This window comes from Euwallacea fornicatus, chromosome 1 (genome assembly GCF_040115645.1).
Source record: "Euwallacea fornicatus isolate EFF26 chromosome 1, ASM4011564v1, whole genome shotgun sequence".
In the NCBI taxonomy this organism is placed as follows: domain Eukaryota; kingdom Metazoa; phylum Arthropoda; class Insecta; order Coleoptera; family Curculionidae; genus Euwallacea; species Euwallacea fornicatus.
The window spans coordinates 2,181,659-2,209,497 of record NC_089541.1 but is presented as its reverse complement, the minus strand read 5'-3'; the positions used below and the strand labels follow the sequence as shown (position 1 = coordinate 2,209,497).

The following is a 27,839-nucleotide window of genomic DNA, read 5'->3' as shown; positions in this document are numbered from 1 at the left end:
ATCGTAGTGATGTATAGCACGTTCTATTTGAAATATGCGAGATTTAAGTCTAGAACTGACCTATAGCAAAATAAAAGTTATCTATAGGGTTGTTCGGATCGACGCTCAGCATTGAGATCTCCGTAACCGTAAGAGATACGAGGACGGTTAAACTGGGGCAAATTTACGCAATATGGAGCTCAATAAAAGGAATTTTCAAAATTTGAGAAATTTCGACTACATCGAAGATATTCACAAGAAACAAAATTTCGGAAAAAGTTTCTCTTCTCTACTGAGGTTATTTGAAGAGATAATTGAAAACGAATGACACATCATAATTGCCAATTTTTCTTTCCTGCAAGGTGATGATATCATATTTGAAATCGGACGTTTAGATTTCCTACAGCCACCATTAATTTTGGTTTTTCTTATATACGCCTTTTTGGATTTTTTCATTTTCAAATTCATTTTTTTTTTCTGATTTCGACGATGTATCACATGTTACGGTTTAGTATTTCAGTTTGATCAAAATATCAAAAAAAATGATTTTATATGAGTAAAGGCCATTTCCACCGGTTCTCACTAAAGTCATGTGAGGTTCGACTTAAAAAGTTCCCGTATGAAATGGAATGTTATCGCTAAAAGAATTATTTGACTTTGTCTGAGAGGTGTTTAGATGAAAAAGTCATATTCAAATCTGCGCAGTAGTGATGTAAAAAAGGGCAAAACACACGATTAGACACTATTTTGCTGTAAACATACACTAAAGCCAACTTTCATTGCTGCTCCCTACATTGATTCCAAATAGCTTTCAAATTATCGACCGCGACAAAAACTGGAATAAAAGAAAATCTGCATGAATGTCCTTGATTCTGAGTTATGATTACTAAGAAAAACTGGCTCATAAAACTTACCCAGCAGTAATAACAAGGTTTATAGACCCATTTGCAAACAACAAGAGCAATTTCGCGGAAAATATAGCATTGCTTTATCAGTGCGAGTTAATATCTCCCTGGATCTGGCATAAAACCAGCATTCTTGGTTCGTAGTTCATTCAAATAGCTCATAAATCATATGCTATTGAGGCATTAGAGTAGCAAATTGACGAGTAGAGCTAATCAAACGACCCAATTTCATAGAATTTTACGTTGGCAATTCGACGTTTCATTGGATGATAAAATTCATTGATGGAGGGTAATTACAATTATCAATTCTCTATGTAGTGGAGGGAAGATACTAATTTGCTGTTATTGCCAAAGAGAATTTGACTTCACTGAAAGCATCAGAATTGGATTAGCGGAGCTGTGGCAAGTCGAAATGTTGAGAGGTAATGCGAATTTAATTTTATAGAAGTTGGAGGTTCGGATTGACAATTATTATACTATTAGTGCCTTAAGATCAATTTTACGTAAGAGAAGTCTGAGAATGGATAAGTCGAAACTGCGGGTAGGCGGAAACTACCGAAACTTACACGTTTTCATCACATTAAATCATTCTAATGCCATCGACGATACTAAAGCATTCACACAAGTGAGTTTTTTTTATAATTAATTCTATTTAACTGAAAATAATTTCTTCTGGGAGCGAATCAATTGAATCGCCTGAGGCGAAGGGCAGAAATATATAAATCTCGGCTAATTGAAAAGTAGACAATTGACGTCCGTTTTGTACCGTTCACGTGATTAAACTCGTAAATCTCAGTTGTAACATTTCAATAAGAGGAAAATACGTACGTAAATAAAAATGCTTGGCGTGTTTCCGACGAGGGCCGTACACGCGCTTTGTTGGGACCCCTTGACCACCGTACTCGTTTGGGGTAAACCAAATCGATGCCATTTTGCTGCAATAGCTGCAGGCGATAGGAATCTTTGTAGGCCGGATATTAACATCCCCTATGATGAGGACATTAATTGTTTATTCTCGTCTCGAAAAGGTTAAGTGTATATATTCTCCTAGATATTCGGGATGCACTCAGACGCAAATTCAATACAGGAAAAGTACCGAAAAATAGCCCTGGCAGCTCAAATTGAACAGTGGGATATCAAACTGTTAACATTGAAACGCTGCACAGGGTGCCCCAGGGAAAAGTATCCACCCTGAATGTCTTTCCTGTTGTTAAAAAAAAAAAAAAAAAAAACGGTAAAACACGTCAACTTTGATAGGGGAGGGGGACATCGTTTGGTGAAAAACTTGTTTTCGAAATGTCATCCCTTCACCACTGGGTATCACCAATTTTCACATTGGAAGAGGGGTTGTATTATACCTCGTTTAGGAGGTGATTTTATTCCCTACACGGTCAAGCTTTTGTATTTCATTTTTGTACGTCTCGAAATTGAACAAACACCAAATGACTTGATTTTAACCATTTTTACTGATTTTTTATTTATTTTAGAGTAACAAATGTTTAAAGCGAACTCCATTGACTGCTATGCATATGAACCTCAAAATATCGTCGCACATTATCTAACATTTCTGACGTTATTAATCTGCTCTCTTCGAGGATTCGGGCACGTAACTCCTCGAAGTAATCAGATTGTGTTCCATAGATTTTAGTTTTTCAATGTCCCCATAAAAGAACATCGAGGGGACTAAGGTCAGGGGATCTCGCGGGCCACTCTACTGGCCTTCCCTTGCCAATTTATCTTCCAGAGGAATCTTCATCTAGAAATTATCGTACAGCAGCAGTGTAGTGTGGGAGCGCTCCATTTTGTCGATAAAAGAAATCTTTTTCTAAGAATCGACGATCCTGTTCGAGTATTTCAGTCGTTCAGGGAAATATGGCGTCGTGTACACGTTGTAGATAGTTTTCTAAATTTAAGTATCCAAGAATTGAAAATGGCCCAACAATGTGATCATCCGAAATCCCTGCCCAGATGTTCAATTTTTGAAGTCGTTGAGTACGAGTCTCGGAACAAGTGACGATTGACGTCATTCCAGTAACGACAGTTATGTCTGTTGACTTCACCGATTGAATAGAATGAAGATTCATCAGAAAATGCATTATACAACAAATGTCTGTTTAAATGTAACGTGTTACTAAAGGATTCGCAGAATTTTATTCTACAGTATACTAATAACTATACTGATTTTATCGTAGTATACTAGTTTTAAGACGTAAAGATGTAATTTCTTTTTTTTAAATCATATAAACAATACTTTTTAGATCGCCGGGTTTGTCAGCAATCATTCCTACAGATGTTCCATCGTCCATTTGAACATGTCCGAGAGCCGTAACTTAGACTTCATCCGTCACATTGGACGGTCAATGTCGTGTTTTTTTATTTTTGACGGAACCAGTCTCATTGAATTTAATTAGCAACTTAAATAGCTAAGCGTGGCGTACCATTTCGTCGAGATGATCTAAATTGAAGACACGAGGTGTCTCTCTTACAGAATTACTCTTCTTGTAATAGAAACTCGCAATCTCGATTCTCTCTTGTAACGTGTTAACCATTTTAATTAAATTAAAAACTGAACGAACTGCAATGTGATGTCTCGTCACGAACTATTCACACCATTAGCTGTACAGGGCAATATCAGTAAATCGTCCCTCTAAAAATATCAACCACAAAAGTATATGTGTTTTAAATGGATTTTTAAAACTGTAATTGTAGTTGATACATTTGGGACGGCGAAATGTTTCGAGTTTCACTGTATACTTCCAATATTCATTACAATAGTATTCACGGTTGATACCAAGTTATTTGGTTTTTGTTTTATTTCTACAAGACCGACGTAAAAAACTAACGGAACGCCTCGCCATGTAGAGAATAAAATTACCTTTCAAATGAGGTATAACACAACCCCTCTTTCAACTTGAAAATTTCATAAGGGCGGCGTTCGGGGGTGGAGGGGTGACGTTTCGAGAACAACTTTTTCGCTAAATTATATCCCACTCCCTATCAAAATTGACGTGCTTTAGCGTTTTTCTTTTTTCGACGAAAAACAGAAAAGATGTTCAAGGTGGATACTTTTTCCCGGGACACCCTGTATGTGTCCGTGTTGTTCCGGGTCTTTACCCTCCTTCATGCTTATCTGTGCGTCATTTTTTAGCTTTTACTCACATAAATCAGAAACAAATGCGGTACTTCATTCCGGGCCTACACAACGCCGGTTTAGGCCCAACAATACCTACTGCCTCAATAACCACATCAAACTGACAACCAGGAAGTAAGACAAGGAAGAAGGCACATTCATAAATTCCCGTTTCGGTCAGACACGTGTTTCCCACGATGTGTCATTCTTGTATTTTGTTATTGTGATTCTTTGCGGATTACATATTGGACAACGAATTGTCCCCGGAATTCTATTATCAGTGGTAGTTATAGTATTAGATCGTTTATATTGAGGAAAATGTGCAAAGGGGAATCTTGAGGCCTAGGGATCAGGCTGGGTTGTGTTTGGAATTCAATGAAATCCTATAAATAGATAAGAACTAATGTATTAACCAATGTGATGGGAAATTTTGCCGATCAATGAGGTGACGCGTATTTTTCACATGTCAGCGTGCGCGATTAGGTAAAACAGCTAGCGAAATACCTATTTAGAACTTTGTCATTTTGAGAACTTGGGGAAGCACTCGAATTCTTTTTAGTTATTCGATATTTCACAGCACGAAAAATGCTGTTTAAATAATATTATAAAAAATAGATAATTGGTAATAACAACAAATATGAATTGATTTTCTGCCAATGCAGTTAAGCGATTGATTACATACCTTATGAAAAAATACAAAAAAATACAGGGCGATTAAAAATTTAGTGAAAAAATGTTAAGGGGTTTATTTGAGGTCAAAGTAAGACTGTTTTTTCCTATAAATCGTTGTCCTAAATTATACCCCTTCGGTGATGAAGCCATCAAAAGTTTGGTGAAAAACATCGATTGCGCCAAATTGTGACCGCAGTTACCGATCAAGTTTTTATAAAAATTTTGTACCTTCAAGTGCGGTACCATCGGCCAGACCATGAATATAAGGCGTGGCAGCGAGATGTTCAAATTGATATGGTTCGTTTTTCGTTTTAACGTTTGAAAAGCGAAAAAGACAAGCTACGCTAACGAGTTAACGCTTTCGAAGAACGAAAAACAGGAAGAACGTCATTCAAAGTAGCAACAATAACTACAGGAACTAAAAGACGAAAGAAGAAACGTGAAAAAAGAGAATAAAAAATAGTGAGAAGTCGCAGCGGTCACAGCCCATCAAATTTTTTACTTTGTCGTTTTGATGACACTTCCCTTTCGTTTAACAAGGATTTTCTTGCAAGCGATTAGTTGTTTTGAGAAAACTCAAGACATCAAAATTTATGGTTTTTCCACGACTTTCGAAATAATGATAGTTTAATTTAGAATTTCCCGGTGGAAGCATAAAATTCGGGCAATGCAAGGTGTAGACCTTTTTCCAACCCTTCTGAAATTAGGTTTACATAATGTTTGAGGCAAAAAATCGATATCGCGCCTAAAAAAAGATAACAAGGGCTTTCAAATTTTCATGAGATGTGATTGGTGACTGTGGTCACAATTTGAAATAATTTACATTTTCGTCCGACATTCTCTAATTTCAGCTCCAAAGGGTTATTGGACGAAACAGTCTTATTTTGACCTCCAAAAATGTTCTCTTAAAATATGCGTCCGCAATTTCGAATGACCCTGTACAATTGGAAGACAACATCATTCAAAGATTATTACACCTGTTATTGAAAGACTCCAAATTTCCTTAGAGAATAACCTTTTCTTTGTGCTTCGGACGTGTTGATGCAATACTTTTGATGGACGTAAACAAAGGCAATCATTTGCGTAAACATTAAATGCAATATTTTCCCCAAATTAAATAGAACCATAACTATTCATACTATCTAGATACTACTAGCGACAACTATTACCTATATATCAGTAAAATTCGCGATCGAAAGCCGAATCTTCCTAGATTTTAATGGGCTACGAAAATCCTTTAATCGTATCTGAAGTTGTTCGGCATTAGGGATTGTTAAATACTAAATAAAAGAGGAAATAATAGAGGACAAAGGTACCAGTCACCCTTGAAAATGGCGTGTATATACTAACGAATAAATGTTCCTGAAATCGATAAAATAGTAGGTTCCATCAATGTCCGCTCGTAACGGATAACACCGTTGCAAAACGAGGAGCGAAGCGCTGAGTTTGGAATTTGAACTGCTGTAGCAATGAGCTGCCTTATGAAACTTGTACCGTAATATACCATTTTCCTATTAGCGCGCTTAACTGGTTTTTCCCGCACGCACTCAAATGTAAAAACTAGTATTTTGCAGGAATGTGTGCAGGAAAAATTTTTGCCGGCACTCGTGTTGTATTTTTTGCAGGCATCAATTTCGCCTATTTTTGCATTTATCAAGCTCTCTTTTCTCCCTTATACGAGCATAGATGGATAAGCTAATTAAAACAAGCGGTGGTTTTAATTTATACATAAGAAATAACATGGAACTAAAAGCAGTGTTTTATTCAGATTAGAGTCGTAGAGGTATGAAAAAAAATATGTTTCAATAACAAAATGAAAAATGTTTCTATTTATTCGCGGTAGTAAACAAATTGAACGACGAGCACGAAAGGCTGAGCGACTGCAATAAGTCATATAAGTAGGAAACGGTTATTTTATGCAAGTTGCACACGACTTTTTTCCCTATGTTTTCAACAATTTGGGAAAAACAAAAAGTATCTACTGGTTAACACTTCGAAATTCAATACAGCTGTCAGCAAAATGGCTGACGGGCAGTTGATGTTTGTTTCATCTGGTTGCTGTGGCTACCGCCACGAAGCCATGAGAAATAACTTTGTTTCCTTATCGTTGCGCGCGCAACCCGTAGGAAATGGAATTATGACTAAATGAAGGTTAAATATGCTCAATACGTTAGAAGAGGATTGATTTTTTTTTATTTGTTTCGGAAGGGCGCATCCCACCCAAACAGGAACTGTTGGAGCGGTGGAGTTGTTAACTACACCGAAAATTGAGGGAACAATTTTGCCAGGGAAATGTTTCATGAGTGTTGTGCGGCACTATTCATTTAGGAAATGACAAGAAAATACGCAAAAAAAAGGGATTAATAGATTTTGTTATCTTTGTGATGTGTGTTAATCTAAGTGTGCCGTACCTATAATATTTATCTTCCCTTAACTCCTACTTGGGTCAAATGCGTCATTCCTAAAGAAAACATAAATAAAAATAGATCCAAGGTTTTGAAATCATTTTTGCGTCGGTAACAATCCAACAGTCCTAACACCCGTTGAAAAATATTGTTCCTAACTTCAGCGGAAAATCTCTTATAGAAGTTAGAGAATACCTCAGTATGCGAGTTTGTGTTTAAATCTCCTTCAGTAGAAGTTTTGTATTGAATAGAGACAATCCAGAGATCACTGCAATATCTCAATTTTACCGATTTTTTTACTCCTCAAGTGGCCTCTATAAAATCGTTTTCACGGCTGAACTGATTCCATGGCGAGAGAGTTGGATAACGACACGAACTCTTCATATACAGTGAAATGCTTACCACAGTGAAAATCCTCTTTAAGACTGTATGAGTTGAACTAGCAGTTTCTCACTATTAACAACCAAAACATCTCTTGAAGATAGATAGAGAAGTGAGTCTTTTCTGTTCTCGTTCATATTGAAATATATGAAAAACTGGTTTAGAGTTAAAAGAGGGTCTCCAGCAAATTCTGGAGCTTCGAGCTCAAACCCAGAGAACATTGACAATTCTTCGACATTAATATAAGTTACGTAAAACAGTGAAAAATGTTTCATTTGGAGGAAAAACGTTTTGGAGCGTCGAACAATGGTCGTCAAATTTGATACCCCTCTTAAATATCCTCAGCGAGAACTGGACAAGTACAGTGAGCTTGGAGAGGGAAGAATTGAGCCCGAGAAATCAACGTCCGTCCATATTTGAAATGAAAATAAAATAATACTCATAGTAATAAAGTATACTAAAAAATAATCAAGTAAATGCAAAATGTTACCGTGTGAGTGTGGCTAACATCTTCAGGGGGTTGTAATTACTACTACATGCATGCACTCAGAGCCAGTCATTATTTTACCGTCCCTGCGCAAATTTTCATTATCCACCAAATAACGAAATATCTCTTTTTCAGATCATGTCAGAGAATTCTCATGCGGGCCAGTGTACTATCGCACTTTTCATATGGACGTGAAGAGGGATGCCTTATACGTCGGCGCAATGTGAGTACTACCCCTTATTTATCATAATTATTGCCCACAGGACCACAGGTCGAGACTAAAACAAGGAGAAACAAAATGATTAAACAAGAGTGCGAATATTTTATTTTTTAATCCCGAAAAAAATAATTTAGTGGGAGACCATTGAAATGGGCACTTTTCGATGGGGTATTTTCGAGAGGGGTTGGCATGAGGACGCGACCTCGTAGCTGTGCCACGTGCCCGTAGTTTGTTTTGTCTGCTGTAACGTTTCTCCCCGCCACCCCTTAGGTTTGATTTGATGTTTCGAGGATTTTCGGGTTTTTCAAGACTGAAAGTTGCCGGAGGTAATTTGGGCATCAACGAGAATTATCCCCCGACCGATTATGTGCCTTTGCTCGGGCCCCTCAACATTTATGTAAATTTTTAACCTCCACCCTCATTTTACGAGCATTGTGAGGTGACATCTGCCGGTGACACGCGATGTGTATTATGTGTCTTTTTATTTTCGAATATAAAATTGAAATGCCCGTTTGTGTGGGATTTTATAATTTATTCATGCAATTGTCTGCGCGTACAAGGGAGGCACTTTGAGGTAGTCTTCTCAAATATTAAATTTCACAGAGCAAACTGTTAGCTATAATTGTTTCACTGAAGTCTCGGATTTTTTCAGAAGGAAGTAGTTTAATTAATACGTACATAATTTATGCGCTGGAAGCCTAACTGCTTTTTAATTAAATCCTTATTATACCTTCTGCTCTAGCGGCTCAATTTCTTTTGTGTTCCTTTAATTTATCAAGCGATTCCTTTTTTATTGTTCCCGGGGAGCTTTAAACTCCTGCAAGATTTATTATTTTTGTTATTAGCTCAGGAAACTTAGGGTTTCGACGATAACGATGAAATTTAATTAGGGCATGGAAAAAAGTTGTATCAGGACAGTCGGTTTTCAAATATTTATAGCCCGGAACTCGAAGGCGTTGATAAATTATTGAGCCAGTGACGGAAATGTGGACTTATTAAGACAGGGCAATGAGGGAAACAATAAAGAAAACTCGGGTTTCTTTGACGATGAAGTTTTCCCTATCGGAATAAATTTTTCACTCCGACCAGTTTTAAAACTACTCCAAAACTAAAAAGCATTACGGGAAACTTACCCGCTTGATTTCAAGTTTGCCTTAACAGGCTTATCACCCCTTTTGAAACGGCATTTGATGCCGATAAGAGATTAGAACGGAGTATACAGAATGTCACTTTCTGACATGACTTAAATTGATTGTGCCCGCCTCTCCCGTATATAAACGACAGTTTAATTCGGTTTTTCCGGAGTTGCCATATTTCAGGACCATATCAGATGTGGACATTTCATAGTTTATTCGATTTGGGAATTGTTTAAGATTGCCAGATAGGAAACGTTAAAACACCCTTTGCGGGGTGCATTTTATTTTGACAGAAAGGCAGTCTAGTCACGATTCGGCGGGGCGACGTTAATTTGAACGGTGTCAGGAAATTCGCGTTTTTTTTTTTTTTTATTTTTTTTTTATCAAATTAGTCGACTTTTGTGACTTCTAAAAATACAACCGGGAGCGAGCAGATAGAGTTTATTTCTAACTGGTTTAACCACGAAAGGATGGATGGAATGACGATGGTTTTGTGAGATGAAAGTCTATTAGGAATTTCAAACAACAAGAATAAAATTGTTCTGAAGCTAAAAGTGAGAAAAGTAGTTGATTAACGCCCGGAAATAACTCGGGCAATAAAAATGTAATGGGAAAAATCGTAATGAGTATTCCACGTGCCCGTTTCTAATTAATTTTTGCCCAGTTCATGTGCCTGTAGTTCTGTTTCTCTCCCATGTTGCCGAAATTGATCTCGTTCACTGCTTTGATGTTTCCATTGCTTGAAGGTGAGTTCAATAAATTTTTTAGGGCAGTCGTATTCAATGAAAAATTACTGATTTTACTGCTCGACTTTCTCGCGTACGTAGCAGGTTGATGTGGAAAACCGTGAAAACCCATATTTGATAGGGGAATCTTCGGGATCCATTTTCCCTTCGTTAGTTCTTAGGTTTATTCTCCGCGGTGTCTCCGTTTAACACTCTTCGTAGTTGTAGATACCCGTATCCGTTAGTTCCACATGGAATTTTTTGTTATTCCCCCGAAACTGCAGAAGAAACGTTGAGCGCTTCTTGTAAGCTGTTGAGCACCTTAAGTTTTTCGATTTTTCGCGTATACACTGACTTCCGTATGTAATGCACCACCCAGTAATAATAATAATTAAGTCTGGCAACTTTGGAAAAATAATACTTCATGACAGAATATCAAACGGCCAGAGTTTTAGAAAAAACACATTTATTGTTCACTTATTATTTTTTTTATTAATTTAATAATATATAAATAATAAGTTAATAATGAGTGAAATCCTCTAGTTCTTTATAGTTTCCCTCAAGCCCATTTATCCTTGTTCATTTCTTTCATGTCTCCCTTTTCCGTCAGCATTTCAGCTATATAAGCGGAATGCTTTGCAACAAATGATCAATATCCTCCTGGGGTATTTCATTTCATGCTCTCTCAAGGTGTTGTTGCAAGTTATTCGAATTGTTTGAAGGCCTCGGAAATTTCGAAAACGGCGACTCATCATGTCCCAAAGAGGTTCGATTGGAGACAGATCCGGTGAGCGTGCAGGCCAAGGCAGCGCTAGCAATTGTGCTTGTTCCAGGTACCGCCGAGCAACGTTTGCAGTATGCGGCCTTGCATTATCCTGTCGGAAAATGCCATTTTGTAAAGTTTGCATGAAGAATATTAATATTGGCCTCAGGAGATTGTTAATGTAGCAGGCGGTCTAAGTAGGTAGCGGTTAGCCACGTACCACGTTAGTTTGCCGGTTTTCGTCCGATTCTAGATCTGTATCTGAATGGGTGACCTCCTGGGAACAATACGTGTAGTTATGTTTTTTTTTTGTATATTTCAGTTTATTTCTGAATTTCACCCGCTGATGCCACAAAATTTCACATGCAATTACCATAACAGGTTAGGGTATCGATTTCTGTGGGTACGCAGTACTAGAATCTGCCTCTTAAACAGTTTTTTTTTCATTGATTTTGTAGTAGACTCTTTAATCCAACAACATTACGTCATGCGTCAAACCGTCTACCTTTCAAACACTCGTCTCACACTCATGTACGTATGAGTGCTGCCAGTGTTCGTATGAAAGCCAAGATTCCAGGTGGTGAACTGTCCAACGTTCTCCCGTTCATGCACCCTCTTATGACGATTGGGCATATCACTGTCCGCCGTGTCTTTCGCACGGTTTATGGCGCACCACTACATATGTCCGACATGTTTGGCATAAACACTTGTAGTTCTCGTATATTCAGCGTATACTGAGCTTTTAAGGTGTAACGTGCTAATTGCTAATTTATAAATAAAGTTTTTTGGAGTTGAGTTGAGGTTCCCGTCAGATCACCGAAATCAAGCGAGGTCAGACATGGTCAGGTATTTTTTATTGTTCTTTTTGTGCATTTTAAATTATTTCCGATTTTTATCCACGAATTCCACTAATACTTGTATGTAACTGCCATACCACGTTGGTCTGCCGGTTCCCTTCCAATCTCTGCCCATCATTCTTTGGGTACAATGACAAATTTTTCAAATTTCAAAAGCTAGTACCAAACGTGCATGAATGCTATGCGCCAATCTGTAGTATCAATAAGATCTAGGTCAGATTGTGGAAATGAAATTGTATCCCAATTCCGTCTCCAAGCTGTCTGTTATATTTAGCTTGTTAAGAAGGCATACCTGCACATCAATCGATCAAATCCCAGCTACATACGAGTGTTAATTAAGTTTATCTTTACAAAATGAGATAATTGTGTGTGTTTAATAGAAATCAATAGTCATTTCACGTAAGAGCTTGAAGGGGTGAAAGCAAATTAAAATGTTTTAATAAAGTCTATATTCAGGTCGTTCAGGTACGCCACTGATTTGATATTTGGAGATTTCCTATACAGAGTCTCAAATTTCGCATATGCAAAAGAAATCGGGGTTGTATCTCATTAGAGTGTCAAGCAATAAAGGCTAACTAAGATTATTGGTAAAACAATATATTGTTTTTTTTTATATAATACAGGGTGTCCACAAATTAGGTCGCCCGTTCCACAAATGGACCAAAATTTGCATTTTTCGACAGAAAGTCACTCTTCATCAAAATTTTTGCGTCTTCTAAAAACAATATTCGATCTTACAAAAAATGATTTTTTTATACGGGGAGCTCGAAATCTTTCAACACATGGTTTTGACTTAGGAGTAAACGAACTCTATTTCTTATTTTGGAGCAAAATGTTACTTGAAAAAGTTGCTTAGAATTGCTTTAATAGCCAAAATCTTTTTTTTTTATTAAACTGATACTTTTATTCTCCGTTGATTTTTTCTTGCCTGTAATATAGACTTATTATTAATCCAATATGTTATTGGGCGTTTATTATAATCAGATCAAAAAAGTTACTGTATGCTATTGAGTTTTTATCTGCTGAGGATCTCAACCGTTTTCTATAGTTACAACAATTAGTGTTAAAATAGATTAGAAAAACGCACACAGTCTGGTTGACAATTCAACCAAGAAAATTTAATAAATCCATTATTTCTTATTCAGTTTGTTCTCCCTGTACATTTTTCGATGTAAAAAATCTAGGAAAATCGGCGCTAATACCAAAAAACAGAGATATTTCAGATTTAACCATTTTATTTTTGTTTCGTCGTATATCCGTAATAAAGAAAAACTTGGGAAAAATCAATGCGTTATCAATGGAATACGGAGTATATTGAAAGGAGGTATTTGCATGTTGCAGGCACGTTTTTTCCTAGAAAACTCAATACTTAAAGTCTATTATTCACTGTATATTTTATTCATGTTCTCGTAGATTTGTTTCACTTCCTTGATTATTTATATAAATCAATGTAGGCAAAAATAGGAGAAAACTATGCGGTGAGACTAAGTAAATATATGGACGAAACTGAAAGGTGACAAGTTTTCAAAGATGCTGAGAGCAGGTCAAAAAATGCTCCAATATAAACATCACTGCTCTTGGACGATCACGTATCAGCCGCCATTTTGGTATCCAGGCCGTTGTCACTTTGATCAAATCTGGCAAGGTCATTTGACAAAAGACTGTCGCAGTGTTGCCAGTGTTAAGAAAAATTCTGATGTTTTCACAGCACTAGTTTTGAAGGTTTCTTGACGCGTTCGTACATTTTTTGACTGGTTCATGTTTAGATTGTATTTAAGGGAGAATCGGTTCTGTTTTTCGATTCTGATCTAAGAAACTCCGGGCTAACAGAATGTTCAGAGCTCGTTTGCGGGTAATAGAAGTTCAACGTTTTCAATTTTCGTTCTGAATTGTTCTTAGCCTCGTCCTTAATTTTTAATGAACGTGTTGTGCCCCAATTTCCCCTTCTCTGTTCGGTATCAATAATTTTCCAGTTAACGCGACAGCAGCAGGATTACCTCGCCTTCGATCCACGCGTCACCCGAAACCCCTTTATCTAAACTTAAAACCGTTTATTCAGCCAAAAGCCTCCTGCTAACCAGGTCTCCTTAATAAGATTACTGCAAAAAGAATAAAGAGTGATTTTCCGCAACGCAGTATAGAACATTACCATGTAAGAGGTTTAACTCTCCATTGTTAGCACCCTCGTAGAAATGTGAGTATTTGCGCTTCCCCCTAGTTCATTACTGCATCCCAGTTTATAAAAGGGTAAGATAAATGGTCTGATTGTTTGACTAAGGTTACAGCAGGGTTAGTTTTTATGGTAAGAGGTCTAGTCCTAATTCGGAAAATATCATCAAATCAAGCCTGAGGGATGTAGTAATATTCCAAAATTACGGAATTAATGTTTCTCGTTGGTTACGGGATTAAGGACGATTATATGGGAATAGGCTCGTTCTTGTATGGTTAATGCTCGTATATTTACGATATAAACAAATATGTAAATGTACGTGTACGTGTAAAATGAAACTCTGAATTCGCCTTTGCATATCCCTAAAACAATTTGGCCTTCTTTATGTGGCGACATTGTAAAAGACTATGCAAAAGCCCTTGTTAGTCGGAGCGTTTGCGCTCCACGCTCCGTCGACCACCCTGTAAGCTTCATGGTTCGTTGCATCTACAGGGAGAGTTATAAGCGCATCGGGAAAGGCGGCTTTTAAGGGTTGGAATTACTGAAAAATTTCAAATTCCATGATTATGCGAGTATAACTAGATTCAAAATAAAAGTTCTGGACTAATAAGCTTTCGATGAAAAGGTCGTTAACTAAGATCATGCCGCCGGCAATTTTTACACAAAAGCGGCGAAAACAAAACATTGCCTAGAAAGGAAACTTTTATTTCATAACCGTGGAAAATTTATTTTTAAGTTGAACTACAATTTCAGGTTGTTTTATTAGGAGGTTCACGTCGTTCGTGTTTCCGTTGCTGTCAGAAATTCACTTTCTTTTAAGGTCACTGAATCTATTAACAAACAATTTATCATTTCCACAACACGGCACTGTAGTATTTAATAACTTGGCTTTTGTGTCGCTATTACACTGAATATTGAGTGATAGCTAAAGGGGATAAGGGAGAAAACTATGCCAATATTATTTCTTACCACAGTAAAATACTTACAGTGGAACTTTAAGAAAAATCACTCGGCGATATCAGATGCATAAACGTTATTTTTGTTTTCTATTCATTACAACTTTCTATTTTTTCGTTTGCAGTTTATTTATTTAGTCTCTAGGTGATCATTTTCTGTAGTTCGTTTTTGTCGCTTCATCCTTCGATCTTTGAGGGGCAGGCATTAAAGGAGAACTGTAGTAATTCGAAATGTTCCATCGCATTTTCAGTTTCACTTCTTCGAGTTCCTACACATTTTATGTGTTAAATTGCGCTAAAAATATGCTAAATTATTTATATTTTTTTAAGCAAAAGTCTAGAACGTTTGGAAAATCTTTGTAACTTGATAGCAACCTGAAAGAGGCATTTTTTGATCCGGCTTCCTTCATATAAACCAGAAAGGAGGCGAAGATTTTAGAGGAGCTCCAAAAGATGCTCAATTGCCCTCAGTCTTCCGATTTATCTGAATCTCAACTTTCTGAAAGTGATTTAAATGCATTTTCTAGAGTTTCCCCGGACTCTACCTCGGAAAGTTCATTCTTTTGCCAACTCTGATCAATCCACTTTGATGACAGGGGCTTCTATACGATTTTTGGCGCTTTTCTAGGTGCTAAAAAGTTATTAAAGTACGCAGGCATAGTTTGTTTATTTACTCGAAGTTGATTTTACGTGCCTGTAATCTCATTTACTGCTCTGTGATATTTCCAAATCAGATGGATCTCATAAGCTCGGACTCTGAGAGTAACTCGAAAGGAAACTAAATCCTCACCCTGAATTCAAAAATCACCAAGTTTTTCACAGTAGAAAATTTAATTATAAGTATAAAAACAACCAAAGATTGTCCCAAATAATGTGAAAGGGCGACACTAAGTTTTTCCACGTGATTATAGTTTTGCTAATTTATTTTTAGGTTAATTTAAGTCCCCGTACTGTCTTTTTCTCAATTTATTAAATTACCATTTCTGCCTCTAATTGTTGAGCACCACAAATTCGAAATTACCCCTGGTTTATTAGAGCGTGAACGAGTTTATCTCGTACGATAAACAGGGGCGGAACGCATATGTCTTTAATTATAAAAATTGTTAACAATACTTTTTGATATATTTCAAAATCGCTCGCTCGCCTTTTATGCCTCTGATATTTGCGGAACAAATAACAAAACTTCGCGCATGAACTAGACTAATTTGACAAAATAATCAGTGGCGAAACGCGTTTTTTTTTTAAATTTTCTAAAAAAATTGAAAACCCCTTTTGACTAATTCGAAGAATTTCCCTATAATCCTTTGCAAATCTTGTTAGTTACGCCTCTGGTTTTTGAGGAATTAAAGTTAAAATTTTTCTCTGATTTATTGGAAACTTAACGCTATTTTCTCGAATTATAAGCAGTAATGGATCACATTGCTTTTTAAAAACAAGAAATTTTAAAAATCAGTAATGATTCATTAAATGGTTTTTCTTAAAATAATTTTCATATTTTGTTTTTTACGCCATTAGTTTTGCTACAATGGAAACGGTCTGGGAAGTTCTTTGGGATTTAACATAAACTTAACACAATTAATTTATGACGCCGTAACCGTAGTGAAACACACGTGGTTCCTTAAATGTACAAAATTTTGGACATCGGAGAACACCTTCGTTTAATTTTGTGCGTTTTAGAAGCATTGTTGATGTTTTCTAATATTCATTGGTCCTAAAGGATGTTTTGATTGAGAGAAATCTGACGGTTTCCCAGGAACTTTTCGAGGTTCTTAAGATTTCCACATTGTTAGAAATTGTTGTTAAATTGTCGTTCATCGCGATAATGTCATTTTTGTACTCGACTGAAGTTTCTTGCAGTTGAGCTATAAGTTTCTGACTCGCCCCTACGTAAGCTTCATAATCTTTCTAATTCTCTTCTTCAAGCTATCTTTACGATTTCATGGTAATCTCCACCGTTCCTTTTACGAAATCCAAATCCTCCGGTTATGAGCTTCTCGCTGCTTGTTACCATTTAAATTCTCCTGATTTATGCCCGTATCAACTTAGAATTTTTGTAGTTGGAACCGTCCTACAACTGCTCCTTAAACTACCTAATGGCGTCTTTGAAACCTGTAAACAAGTATTTACCTCCACTTCCAATAAGCTCCCGTACATTTCTATCTCAGCTTTTAATTGCACTAATTTGTACTGACAGTCGCTGATTGTATGCAAGTCCTCATTGAAGTGACTGAATGCCAACTGTGAGTTACTTCACAATTCGATTACAATTCGCCAGTGGCCTTAACTCTTTCTCCGACCGCCTCTTTTAAGGTAAATACAATTACCAATTGAGAAAACTCAATAATAGAAAATTCTACCGGTGATCTGATAAGCAAAATCTAACCCTGGAATTTCCTTAATTCGCACAACCGCCTTTTTTACCGATTAAAAGATCAGATTAACCTCGAAAGCACTGACGCCCAGAGTGTAATGTCCTAAGGGCCTTAATTGGATTGTATTCGTTTCGGTTTAAGCCGTTAAGACTAGTTGGAGTTTTTATTTTTAAATAAAAGCCATGCATTTAAATGTTAAGTTTTGCAAATAGGGGAAACCAATTATGTAATGCGAATACGGAACTAAGAATGAAAACGAAAAACAAACAAGAAACCGTATGGGACAATTTTCAAGTTTAAGCTAAGAAGTCCTGTAGGTGAAATCTTTATGTACATGAACGTAAATCCGTTGGGCTACTTTGTCATTCCGTCAAAGATTCGTGAAGAATTTCATATTAACCAGTCCATCAACTCACACTGCCGTGTTTCAGCCATTTCTGAACTCTCTGCGTGATAAATTTTGATTCATAACTGAAATGTTTGAAATTCAATTATAAAATATGAATAATTGTTATTCCCTCATAATGACCATATCTAAATTATTCACATCCATTAAACCGTCATTCATTAAACTTCTCGGAACAAATATATGAATTTTCATCCTGAAATACTCAACTTCAACCCTAAAAGGCAATAGTTGGCTAAAATGTAAATTTTCAACTTTTATGGGCATTTTTAATGAACCTTGTCAATTTTACAGTGGTTTAAATAGAGGAGTTAATAATTCAATTCGGATTTGAATTTTATCATAATTTCCATACAGCCGGCGGCGTTTAAATATAGAACCTGAAATTTGCTAGTTTATCCAGGAATAATATTCATGGGTTTTGCGTGGTTTAGTTCAGAGGCACATTAATTCTATATGCATTGAAAATGCAGGTATTGGAAAAGTGGATGGAAAGTAATTCTTTAAGCCTATATAAAATTTCGTTCCAATGCAAACCTTTTATCCTTGTTTTATAGTTCGACTAGATCATAATTAAATATGGATAGTCTACGGCAACTTTATTGAATATGCCCGAAAATTACACACAAAACTGGGTCCGAAGCCTCCACTGGTCCTATACATATTTAAGGGAATTTACATGTAGCTGAAAACTGGCCCCAGGCAGGTGCTTGCCGATAAATTAAGTGTAGGATGGTCCATTCAACTATCATGCCATCAGACTTTCCAGTCTGGATGCCTTGTTTTCCATGCATGTGCCATTTTTATGTATCGCAATTTTGTGTACTTTGCCTGATGGTAATGAAGCAATTTGGTTTCAATGAATGTGCCATTAGATCTTTATGTTTATACAAGACTTGTTTCATTCAGGGGATGTTTTTACCTTAATTTTGCGGGAGAAGAAAAACTGTTAACGCGGTTGAAGAAGTCTCGGTGGAATTTTCAGGTAATCGACCTCTGATAATGGCGAGTATTAAACTTTGAAAAACAAATTGATTTTAGACAGATTTAGTTTCGACACCAGGATTCTTCATGAGAATGTACATTTTTTATTCATCCATTGCGCGTATATGGCCCTTATAAGTCTGTCGCAGTGATTCCCTAAAACCTGTTTACATCCCTCTCCGTCGTGGTCCTTTTTCTATGACAACTTTGAGAATTATGAAAGACGAATCGAATTCGAATAAAATCTAAAATCCTGCTATTCCAATTAAAGTTAGAGAAGGGGCTTTGGTGAAGCAGGCGCATCTGCCGAAAATGATTTCACAGGCACCCTGTCCAAAAATGGACGGGTTTTGTACACGATTGTTCCATACGTTGACTTTTACTCACATTTCGAAATCAAATCTAATTTTTCGATTAATTTCTTCAATTGTTTGCTTTATTCCGCGACTATTTATGCAACGCTGGATTAGTCTTTGGCCATAATTTCATGTTCATGGGGCAGAATTTGCCGCCGAGCCACCAACAGCGTTGACAAATTTTTCGTTTACTTTTTATCGTTTTCATATTAGTTCTGACAATTTTCCAATAAATTCTTTGTGTTCGATTCGAAATGACCGATTTTTTTTTCCCGGTACATAGATCGGTAGTAATAACAGAGAATTAGTAGTAATGCGTGAGGTGACCTAAGCCCTGCGATTAGGCCTTTGTCCCTGTCTAAAATGTCCCTGAAAATCCCATACATTTTAATGGCGATGGCAAAAAGGGTTTCTATGACGCTCTCCACGTACAGGCGGAGAACATCCATTGGGCGTCTAAAAATAATGTCGCTTTTTAACCCTAAACTGTTAATGTGTGTATTTTAAGTGAAACAAAACTTTATTGGTCAAAATGAGAACCGTTCGATTCAATACACCTTGACCAACGAGATACAAGTTTATTTACGTCACTGACGTAAAATTCCGCAGTTCTGGAAGCGATGAAATCATAGAGCGCATTTTTGGCGTCGTCTTTGTTCCGAAAACATTTATCTCTTGCGGAATTGTACAAATTTTTGAAGAAGTGGTAGTCAGTAGGTGACAGGTCTGACGAGTATGGTGGATGTGACAGTATTTCGTAGCTCAACTGGTTGAATTTTTGTAGGGTCAATTCTGCGACGTGCGACAAAGCGTTGTCGTGGACAAAAATCGGTCCTTTTCTATTGACTAATGCCGGATGATGTCGAAATTTCCGGTTCATTTCGGCAATTTACTGACAGTATAACATCGTCGTGATCGTTTCGCCGATTTGCAAGAAGTTGTGATGAATTAGGTCCGACGCAGACCACCACTCACTATCACCTTTCCTTGGTGTAAATTTCGCTTTGGAAAATGTTGTGGGAATTGATTATGGTCCAACCATTGAGGCGACCGCTGTTAGTCGTGGTACAATATCCACTTTTCACCGCACGTCACAATCCGGCCGATTTATTGCGTAAAATTAACTTCAAACCAAAGATTTTTCTGGTTTTCGTTCAATTCGTGTTGAATCCACTGGGCGAGCTTTTTTGACTTGCCAAGTTCTCTCAAATGGTGCGAAATTGTTCCAATCGATACCGAAATTTGCTCCAACTTTTCGAACTGTTGTACGAGGATTCGCCTCCACCAAAGCCTTCAACTGGTCATTATCGATGGCCGTCTTTGGTCCATGGGTTTCCTCATTTTCGAGTGTCTGATCTTCGCGAGATTTTTGGAACGAACGTTGTAGCTTACGTTCTCGTTAGTGGTTCCTTCGCCGAATGCGCCGTCAATATTGCGAAGTCTCTTTGTTTCCCGACCCAGTTTAAATTCGTGTAAGAAAAGGATACGTTAATAGCTTCTTTTCCATGTTAACTTGTAAAATTAAGAAACGCGTTGTTTAAAATTAAATAATTAAGTGATTCTAACAGAAATATAAAGGAATTTGGACGCCTTAAATTGACATATAACATGCACAAAAACGTTACGAAGATTCCGTCAAAATATATTATGTCACATAGAAAAGAGAACATCCCATAAAAATGGTTTTATTTAAATAATTTTTGGTATGCGCCTTTATATATGGGAACACAAAAAATGATTAAATTTTCAGCCATATTTATCAATATATTTACGAGTTATCAGGAATTTTAGTTTTTTTTTGCTACAAAAATTGTTATAAAATATCAACAATATGGCTGCAAAATATCGTTTATTGGTGTATGTTGTGCCTAGAAAGTGCTTTTAGATTAATCAAATGTGCCCATACGCAGAATATATCGAAACTTTCATTAATTTAAGCGAGTTTGAGACAGGTCGAATTTATGGATCTACGAGACGCTGGTTGGTCATTTTAGGAAATCGCCACTAGATTGAATCGTAGTATTAACACTATAGAGAGATGTTGGCAAGCATGGTTCCTTGAAGAGCAAACAGGCAGAAGAAGTACCCGAAAAACTACAGAACGCCAAAATTGTCACCTTCGAATCATGGCCGTAAAAGATGGGTTCGTCTCGTCGAGGACGCTGACGGATTAGTGATTTGCTGAATACGGAAGGCCCATTGGGATTCCAACCATTTATCGCAGGATAAGAAGTTTTGGACTAATTTCCTACTGTTCCCATCTTGTATTAGCCCTCACCTTAAATCATTATCAGTAACGACTGCAGTGGTGCAGAGAACGGATACATTGGAATTTGGAATGGGATAATATCGTGTTTGGTGACGAATTCAGATTCTCTTTGGGTATCCATAATGGTCGGGCAAGAGTAACAAGAAAATAGAGTGAAAGACGGGATCCTCAGTTTATAATTCAGAGACACGTCCATCAGACTGTTGATGTAATAGTTTGGGGTGCTATTGCATATGGTAGCAGGTCACCTTTACTTTTCATTGGAGGCAGTATATCACTCCGACGATACATCCACGAATCATTGGAACTCTATCTCGTGCCTTACCTGAACACTTGTTAATCCAGTTTTCCAGCAAAACAAACTTCAACAAAATGCAATCAATTTGCTACCCAGGCCACCTCAAACTGTACACCTCTCACCGATTGAACATGTATGGGATATTGCAGGTAGAAGGTTGCATAATTTAACCCATCCCTAACAAACCCTAACAGCGCTATATCATGCTGTCCAGTTAGCCTGGAATGAGACCCCCACGAGGACATCAATCACCTCATTAGATCCACGCCTAGACGTATACAGGAATGTATAAGACACCACGGAGGACCGAAAAATTATTATTATCATTTTTTGGTTTTTAACAATTAAATTTGTTCAATTTTTCATGAAGTATTAGTTTTAGCATAAGAAACGTGCATACTACAGATTATTTAAATAAAACCATTTCTACGGGGTGTTCTTTTTTCTGTGTCACGCAGCATAACATCAATTAAACGAGATTTATAAAAACCGACATTATTTCTTAAACAACTCAGATGTGTGCTGAGAAATCCACTATTCTGCTCTAAAATGTGAAGATGAGAATCGCAAGGCATATACCGTGGCATATCTAATATTAACTAAGATTGAAAAGAAATTTACTATAATTTAACGTACTCCATAGAGAAATGAGAAGATCTACGCAGCCTCATCCCCCATATCTAACTTTTGTAAGAGACGTTAACAATTATTCATGGCTTCATACATCGGCTTTTGAATGCATATATTACAATCTATGACGTAGGTGGGTCAGTAACGGGCTAAAATTTTGAGAAAGCGGCATACAAGAAAATGTTCTGCTGACTCCCTCAAAATTTCCTCCGCTACGGTCCTGCATGCGTTGTGGCGTGTAAGTGGAGCTGCGGATTTATTTTCTTGCAGATGAAGGTCTGTTGTGAAATGTGTCGTGAAATCAGCGGTGCAGGAATTATCTGTATTAAACTAGGAGAATAATTATCGAATTAATTTCGATAAAGCTATAAGCAGTAAAATGTGAAACCGGCTTAGAGACCTACGCCGTTTAAATATTCAACGATCAATTTATGGTTTTTAATTGCAGAAGGGTCCGCGGATTTAATAAAAAGTCCAAGAACGTGATACCTCTTTTAATTAATAGCCGCACTACAAAAGGACGCGCCTCGGATCTGTTTTTGATCCCACAGGGGCATTTTCAGCCCCTTTAAATCGCGTTCACCAAAACTTTTTGTTGAATTTTTCCCGTCGAAGTTACTGTCTATTAACCATCTCTGACCCATTAATGGAAATCCATTAGTATCGGGGAAATCGGAAATGATATATTGTTATCGATCACAGCGAAGCTGAAGTATGTCGCCTACGGGAGGCTTCCATAGCGACGCTTATCAAAATCCCATTACACGCTGACCAATATTTCGCCCCAGCAATTATAGGTTAGTCCAACTTCCGGCGCTGATCCATAATCTTGACTAACGCGGTTTAGCTGAATAATTAAAGACGCGTTTGTCTCAATTAGCTGCTTAATTGACGTTCTCAGTTTCTCGTCGCTAGATGACAGATAGCTTTTAATATGGCAAATATAGAGGGCTTGTTATAGCGCCAAAGTTCGAAAGTACGATGGGGATTATTATATTAAATTTTGGTCGGGAGCACTCAAGACTGGGCGACGCTGACTTTAAGGACGATGATTGATGAAAGTTGCAGAGAAATAGCTACAAATTTAATGAGGAGTTTGATTCTGTAATGAGCAATTCCCATGGAATTGAGTATTCTAGAGTAAAATCCGTACCGTAGTTGACAATTCTCAAGTACACTTGACTTCCTATGAATTACAGTTGGAAATGGTGTAGAAACTGCACGTTTCTACTCTTTCGGCCTCTGTATTTCAAATAACCTCCCCCGAGATATGACAGGGGAAAGCCCTAAACGGGAAAATTCTAAAGGTAATTTTTTGTTTCGATACAAGGCGAATTACAGGAGCGGATCGCAGACACGTAGACCTCTTCCTTGTATCAAAAACCACATTGCTAAGCCTAGTGTTCCCCACTGCAGGGATATTATATCGCATCTATTCCTCGATCTTAAATGGAACGCTTAAGCGCTAAGGAGTGCAGATGTCGGGACTTTTGCTCTCTGCAACACCTTGTATGCCATGGTAGTTTTAGTGTATATTTCCACTGCCCCCACTTTCAGCGAGTTCCGCCACCATCTTCGACATGCGGGATTTGTATCGGGCGGTTGCAAGTTGGTGCAAAATCATCCCCAAACACGGCTCTGCACCAATTTATGAGAATATGGTGGAATGAGTTCGTAAGCATCTTCTGCCATAGATTGATCATTGTGCAATTCCAGAAATTAGTGCACAATGAGCTGGTTGAGTAGCTGAAGGAACATTGTCCTAAATCTATGAAAGGTACACCTCCCATTCCCGATGAAGAGAAGTTTGAACTTGATAATTTGGGCTATGTCCTGCCTAATTCGTTGCTCTGTAAAGCAATGCTACCATTGAGAGATGTTCTACGGAAGGGAGTCAGCATCATCCTAAAGAGGTGTTCTCCTTGTTCACTTATGATAACAAGCGAAATATTTTGGTCAATGCACATCGACAGCTGGGAATGCCGGTGATGGAATAATCAAAAACAACTGTGGCACTAATTATTCGAAACTTGCGTGCAGATCTCCCCTACGACTGATATCTTCATCAAACGCTGCAGAATCGTTTCAGGGTTGATCAATAACACTACCATAGGCTGAACTCTAGAGGCTTAATCCTGATAAATGTCATACTCAGACCATTCTGGTTTGCGTACAATCAGAACACGCTTATTCTGATCCAGGAATGTTTATGTTGGTTTTAAGGGTGCATTCAAAGACCAACCCTTCAGTTTAAAATTATCGATTGCAGTTAATTTTAATTAATTACTGCTGGGTTTAGATGGGGTCCGATCCTTCAGTTTCATGCCTTATTGATTTTTCCTAAATGTGTTTTTATAGTGTTGCTCACCTACCAGGTATTTGTTTCCTCTAGAGTTCATAGTTGATCCTGCTCTTGCTGACCACTCTGCAACTTATTCATTGTCCTTCAGTTCCAATTGCATCTCGCTAATCTCAGCTCTTAATTTGTTTCCCTAGGAAACAAATTCTTCCAAGTTCATTTAATATTCCTCATCCTAAATGCTTATTGCATTTCATGTAGTGGAGCCCCAGACCCGAAAAGGAACACAATACCGTATAGGGTTACCAATTACATTCTGCGAGACTAACGGAATTAGCGTCGTTACGTCCTGCGCCCGCTCCTTCCGTACATCAACTAGAAAACTTTATCCGGCAACCCTCACGTAAGTTCACTTTTTCATTATTGAATTTTTCCCGGATATGTTACATGAATGAACAAGATGAATGCAGCGTTATAATTGAAACTGCCAGGGAATTTTCACTAACCTTTAGGTGGAAAGGGCTCGACACGCACAGTAAACAATAAGGAAATATCGACACCCTACGCACTCAGGTCGCATTTCCCCTTATGACATGGCGTTCAAAATAAATAAGCAGGTATCAATGTTAGAGTCGTGCTCTATCCGGGTCGGTAGTCACGCATCTCGAATAAATGTCAAAGCAAACAAGCCCAAATTACCAGCAGGAAGGTAGGATTAGGGGGATATCAATCCCTGAAATCCGATTTTTCATGGTAGAAATTTAATTTTGTCTAATTTTTGTTCGCAAAGGAGCTGATATTGGTTACTCTGAATTAGCGAGCATCTGGAGCCCACCAAATTGCAGATACGAGGATAGAGCCAGAAGTAACTTAAAAAAAAAAATTGGAATATATTACGTTATTTCTCAACAAAGTCTACGACTTTTATATACCGGGTGATTCAAGAAGGTGGCTCGCCCTTAGGAATTTTTTGTTTTAAAACTTAAAAAGTTGAAATTTGGAGGGAAGCTGTGTGAGAACAAAGCCGATTGATTGACGTTAGTGGCGTTTATCTAGCAGTTCTGGTTTAACCGCGAATGGCTTGAACTTTCGATTTTTAAATGTAATGCCCTATAAATTTTTAATTTTTAGGAATCTAGAGTTAATTTTTAATCTAAAAATATGTAATTTAATTTTTTTTTTTTTTGTGAAAAAATAGATATTCTGTTCGTACCTGGAGAATGTCGTCAAAGGCCTTCCGATGCTGGGCGACTTGCGAAAAGGTTTCCACTTAGGAACTACCCAGGCCGCAACATTTTAAAATAATTAGTGAATAAAATGAAATCGGGAAATGCTAATGAAGAAGAAAACTTTATTTTCAGTAACGACAAAGAAATCGACGTTTTAACTGTGGTAGAAGTTAATTCAAGTACATCGATTCGTGAGACACCTTTAGAATGTGAAATTAGCTATTCGTCAGGGTGTCGAGTTTTGAAAAAACTTCTGTCTTCTCGTGATTATCAACGAATAATTAATCGAGATATTCAAAATGACTGCCACGTTGTCCTCGGCAAGAAAAAGCATTTTGACCTGTTTTTCTCATAACGTTCTCCAGTTGATTTGGGGTAATATTATTTATAGACCTACGAACTTTTTCTTCTAATTCTTCCCGATTATTAGGAGTGGAGTCAACTCGTGCTTTTATATAATTTAATTTAAAAAATTCTGCGAGTAGAAATATTTTTTCTTCAGTTTCGCCATTTAGATAGCGGACCTGTCGTGCTCAATCGCCAAAGAATTTTTTTCTAAATTTGAAAGCTTTTAATGAATTAACTGTTAATTTCTAAATGACTATACGTTGAGTTTTTTACCAAAAAATTCAGGAAAAAAGAGTTTTAGAAAATCGCAATGAGTCGTCGCATTGCCGTTTAAAAAACGGAAAATATATTGGAAAAACGGTTCTTCGGTAATTAAATTGCTTATTAAAGAAAAAGTACCGAATAAAATGACAAATCAGTATTTTTCCCCATAACTCTGATCTAAAATTATGCCTCGGTGGCATAACTTGACATGAAAAAACCACAAAAAAATGTATATATTTTTTAAATGACGTATTTTTAGATTAAAAATGACCTTTAGATTCCTAAAAAGTGGAAATTTATAGGCCATTACATTTAAAAATCGAAAGTTGAGGTAATTTCCGATTAAACTGGAAGTGCTAGAGAAACGCCATTAATCTCAATCAATCGGCTCTATTCTCATGTAACTTCCCTCCAAACTTCAACATTCTAATCTTGAAAACAAAAAAGTTTCAAGGGTGAGCCATCTTCTTGAATCACTCGGTATGCCCTGTTTATAGTAGGAAACTTCGAATGTTTCAAAATAGGCATCACCCTCTAACCCCACCTTTTCATTATTGGCAAATCTGTTTTCACCGAGCCATTTTTTTCAACTTTGGAAATAAAAATAATCTCAGCGGCTCAAATCTGGCGACTAAGGTGGGCGAGGAAAAAGCTGGACCAAGTTAATTGATTTTGGCCATTGCGATGACGAAAGTGCGGACTGGTGCGTTGTCTTGATGAAACACTACTTTCTTTTTCGCTAAATACGGTTGATTTTTCTTGATTTTTTCACTCCAATGCTGCAATAAATATGTATGATATTCTTAATTTATTATTTTTCCCTTAGGGAGATAGTCAATCAAAATTATGCTACGTGCATACCAAAAAACTAACTCCGTCATCTTTTCTGTAGATGGAAAGATTTTCATCTTCTTTGGAGTCGATTTTCCCCTTTGAGTCCATTGTTTTCACTGCTTTTTCGTCTCAGGTGTGAAATGGTGGACCCATGTTTCATCCATAGTTATAAGTCGACGCAAAAGCTCGGTTTTATTGGTGCGAAACTTTGCCACACACTCTCTTGAATCATCCTCACGGGGCTGCTTTTGTCCAATTGTGAGTAATTGTAGCACCCATTTTGAGCACGGATTTTTCATATCTAATTGTTCGGTCATAATACTATATATTTACAGTACCTTTTGAAATATCTACCTTCCAGTACAGTTTTGTGGATTTTCAAGACAATATCTGGAGTGGTCAAATCAGGAGTGTCATTGGATCGATCACTGCGGAATTCGTCTTGGCAGCCCGTTCGACCATGTTTAAACTCTGCCATCCAACATCTGACAATTGTTAACGAAGGCCCAGATTCCCCCAGAGTATAATCGGACGTCGCTTTAATGTTCGATTGACTAAGACCCCCCAAATGAAAGTATTGAATCACGTATCGGTGACCAATTTTTTCCCTGGCTCACAAAATCTCTGAAAGCGTTCACTAAAAACGGCTCCGAAACGACCACAAATCAACTTAACGTCTTGAAACTTTACACATATGCCTTTTAAGGTTAGGTCTCTGTAATAACGGCAAATTTCCAAAAAAAAAATCGCCATCTATACATGAG

General features: G+C 37.3%; 1 protein-coding gene and 1 long non-coding RNA gene across 4 annotated transcripts in view; one reads left to right on the top strand and one right to left on the bottom strand.

Annotated features, from left to right (window-relative positions):
• The window catches only part of Sema2a (Semaphorin 2a), a 373,380-nt gene that overhangs the window by 257,847 nt on the left and 87,694 nt on the right, over positions 1–27,839 (top strand). For all 3 annotated transcript variants that reach the window (XM_066281591.1, XM_066281601.1, XM_066281582.1), the window contains one exon: positions 8,095–8,182. In XM_066281591.1, the coding sequence (XP_066137688.1) occupies positions 8,095–8,182 (88 nt within the window). The remainder of the gene's footprint in view (positions 1–8,094; positions 8,183–27,839) is intronic.
• Positions 7,911–9,417, bottom strand: LOC136338917 (uncharacterized). Its single transcript, XR_010732033.1, has 2 exons — positions 9,313–9,417; positions 7,911–8,237 (listed from the first exon to the last, which is right to left on the bottom strand). It is a non-coding gene; the product is annotated as an uncharacterized lncRNA (long non-coding RNA).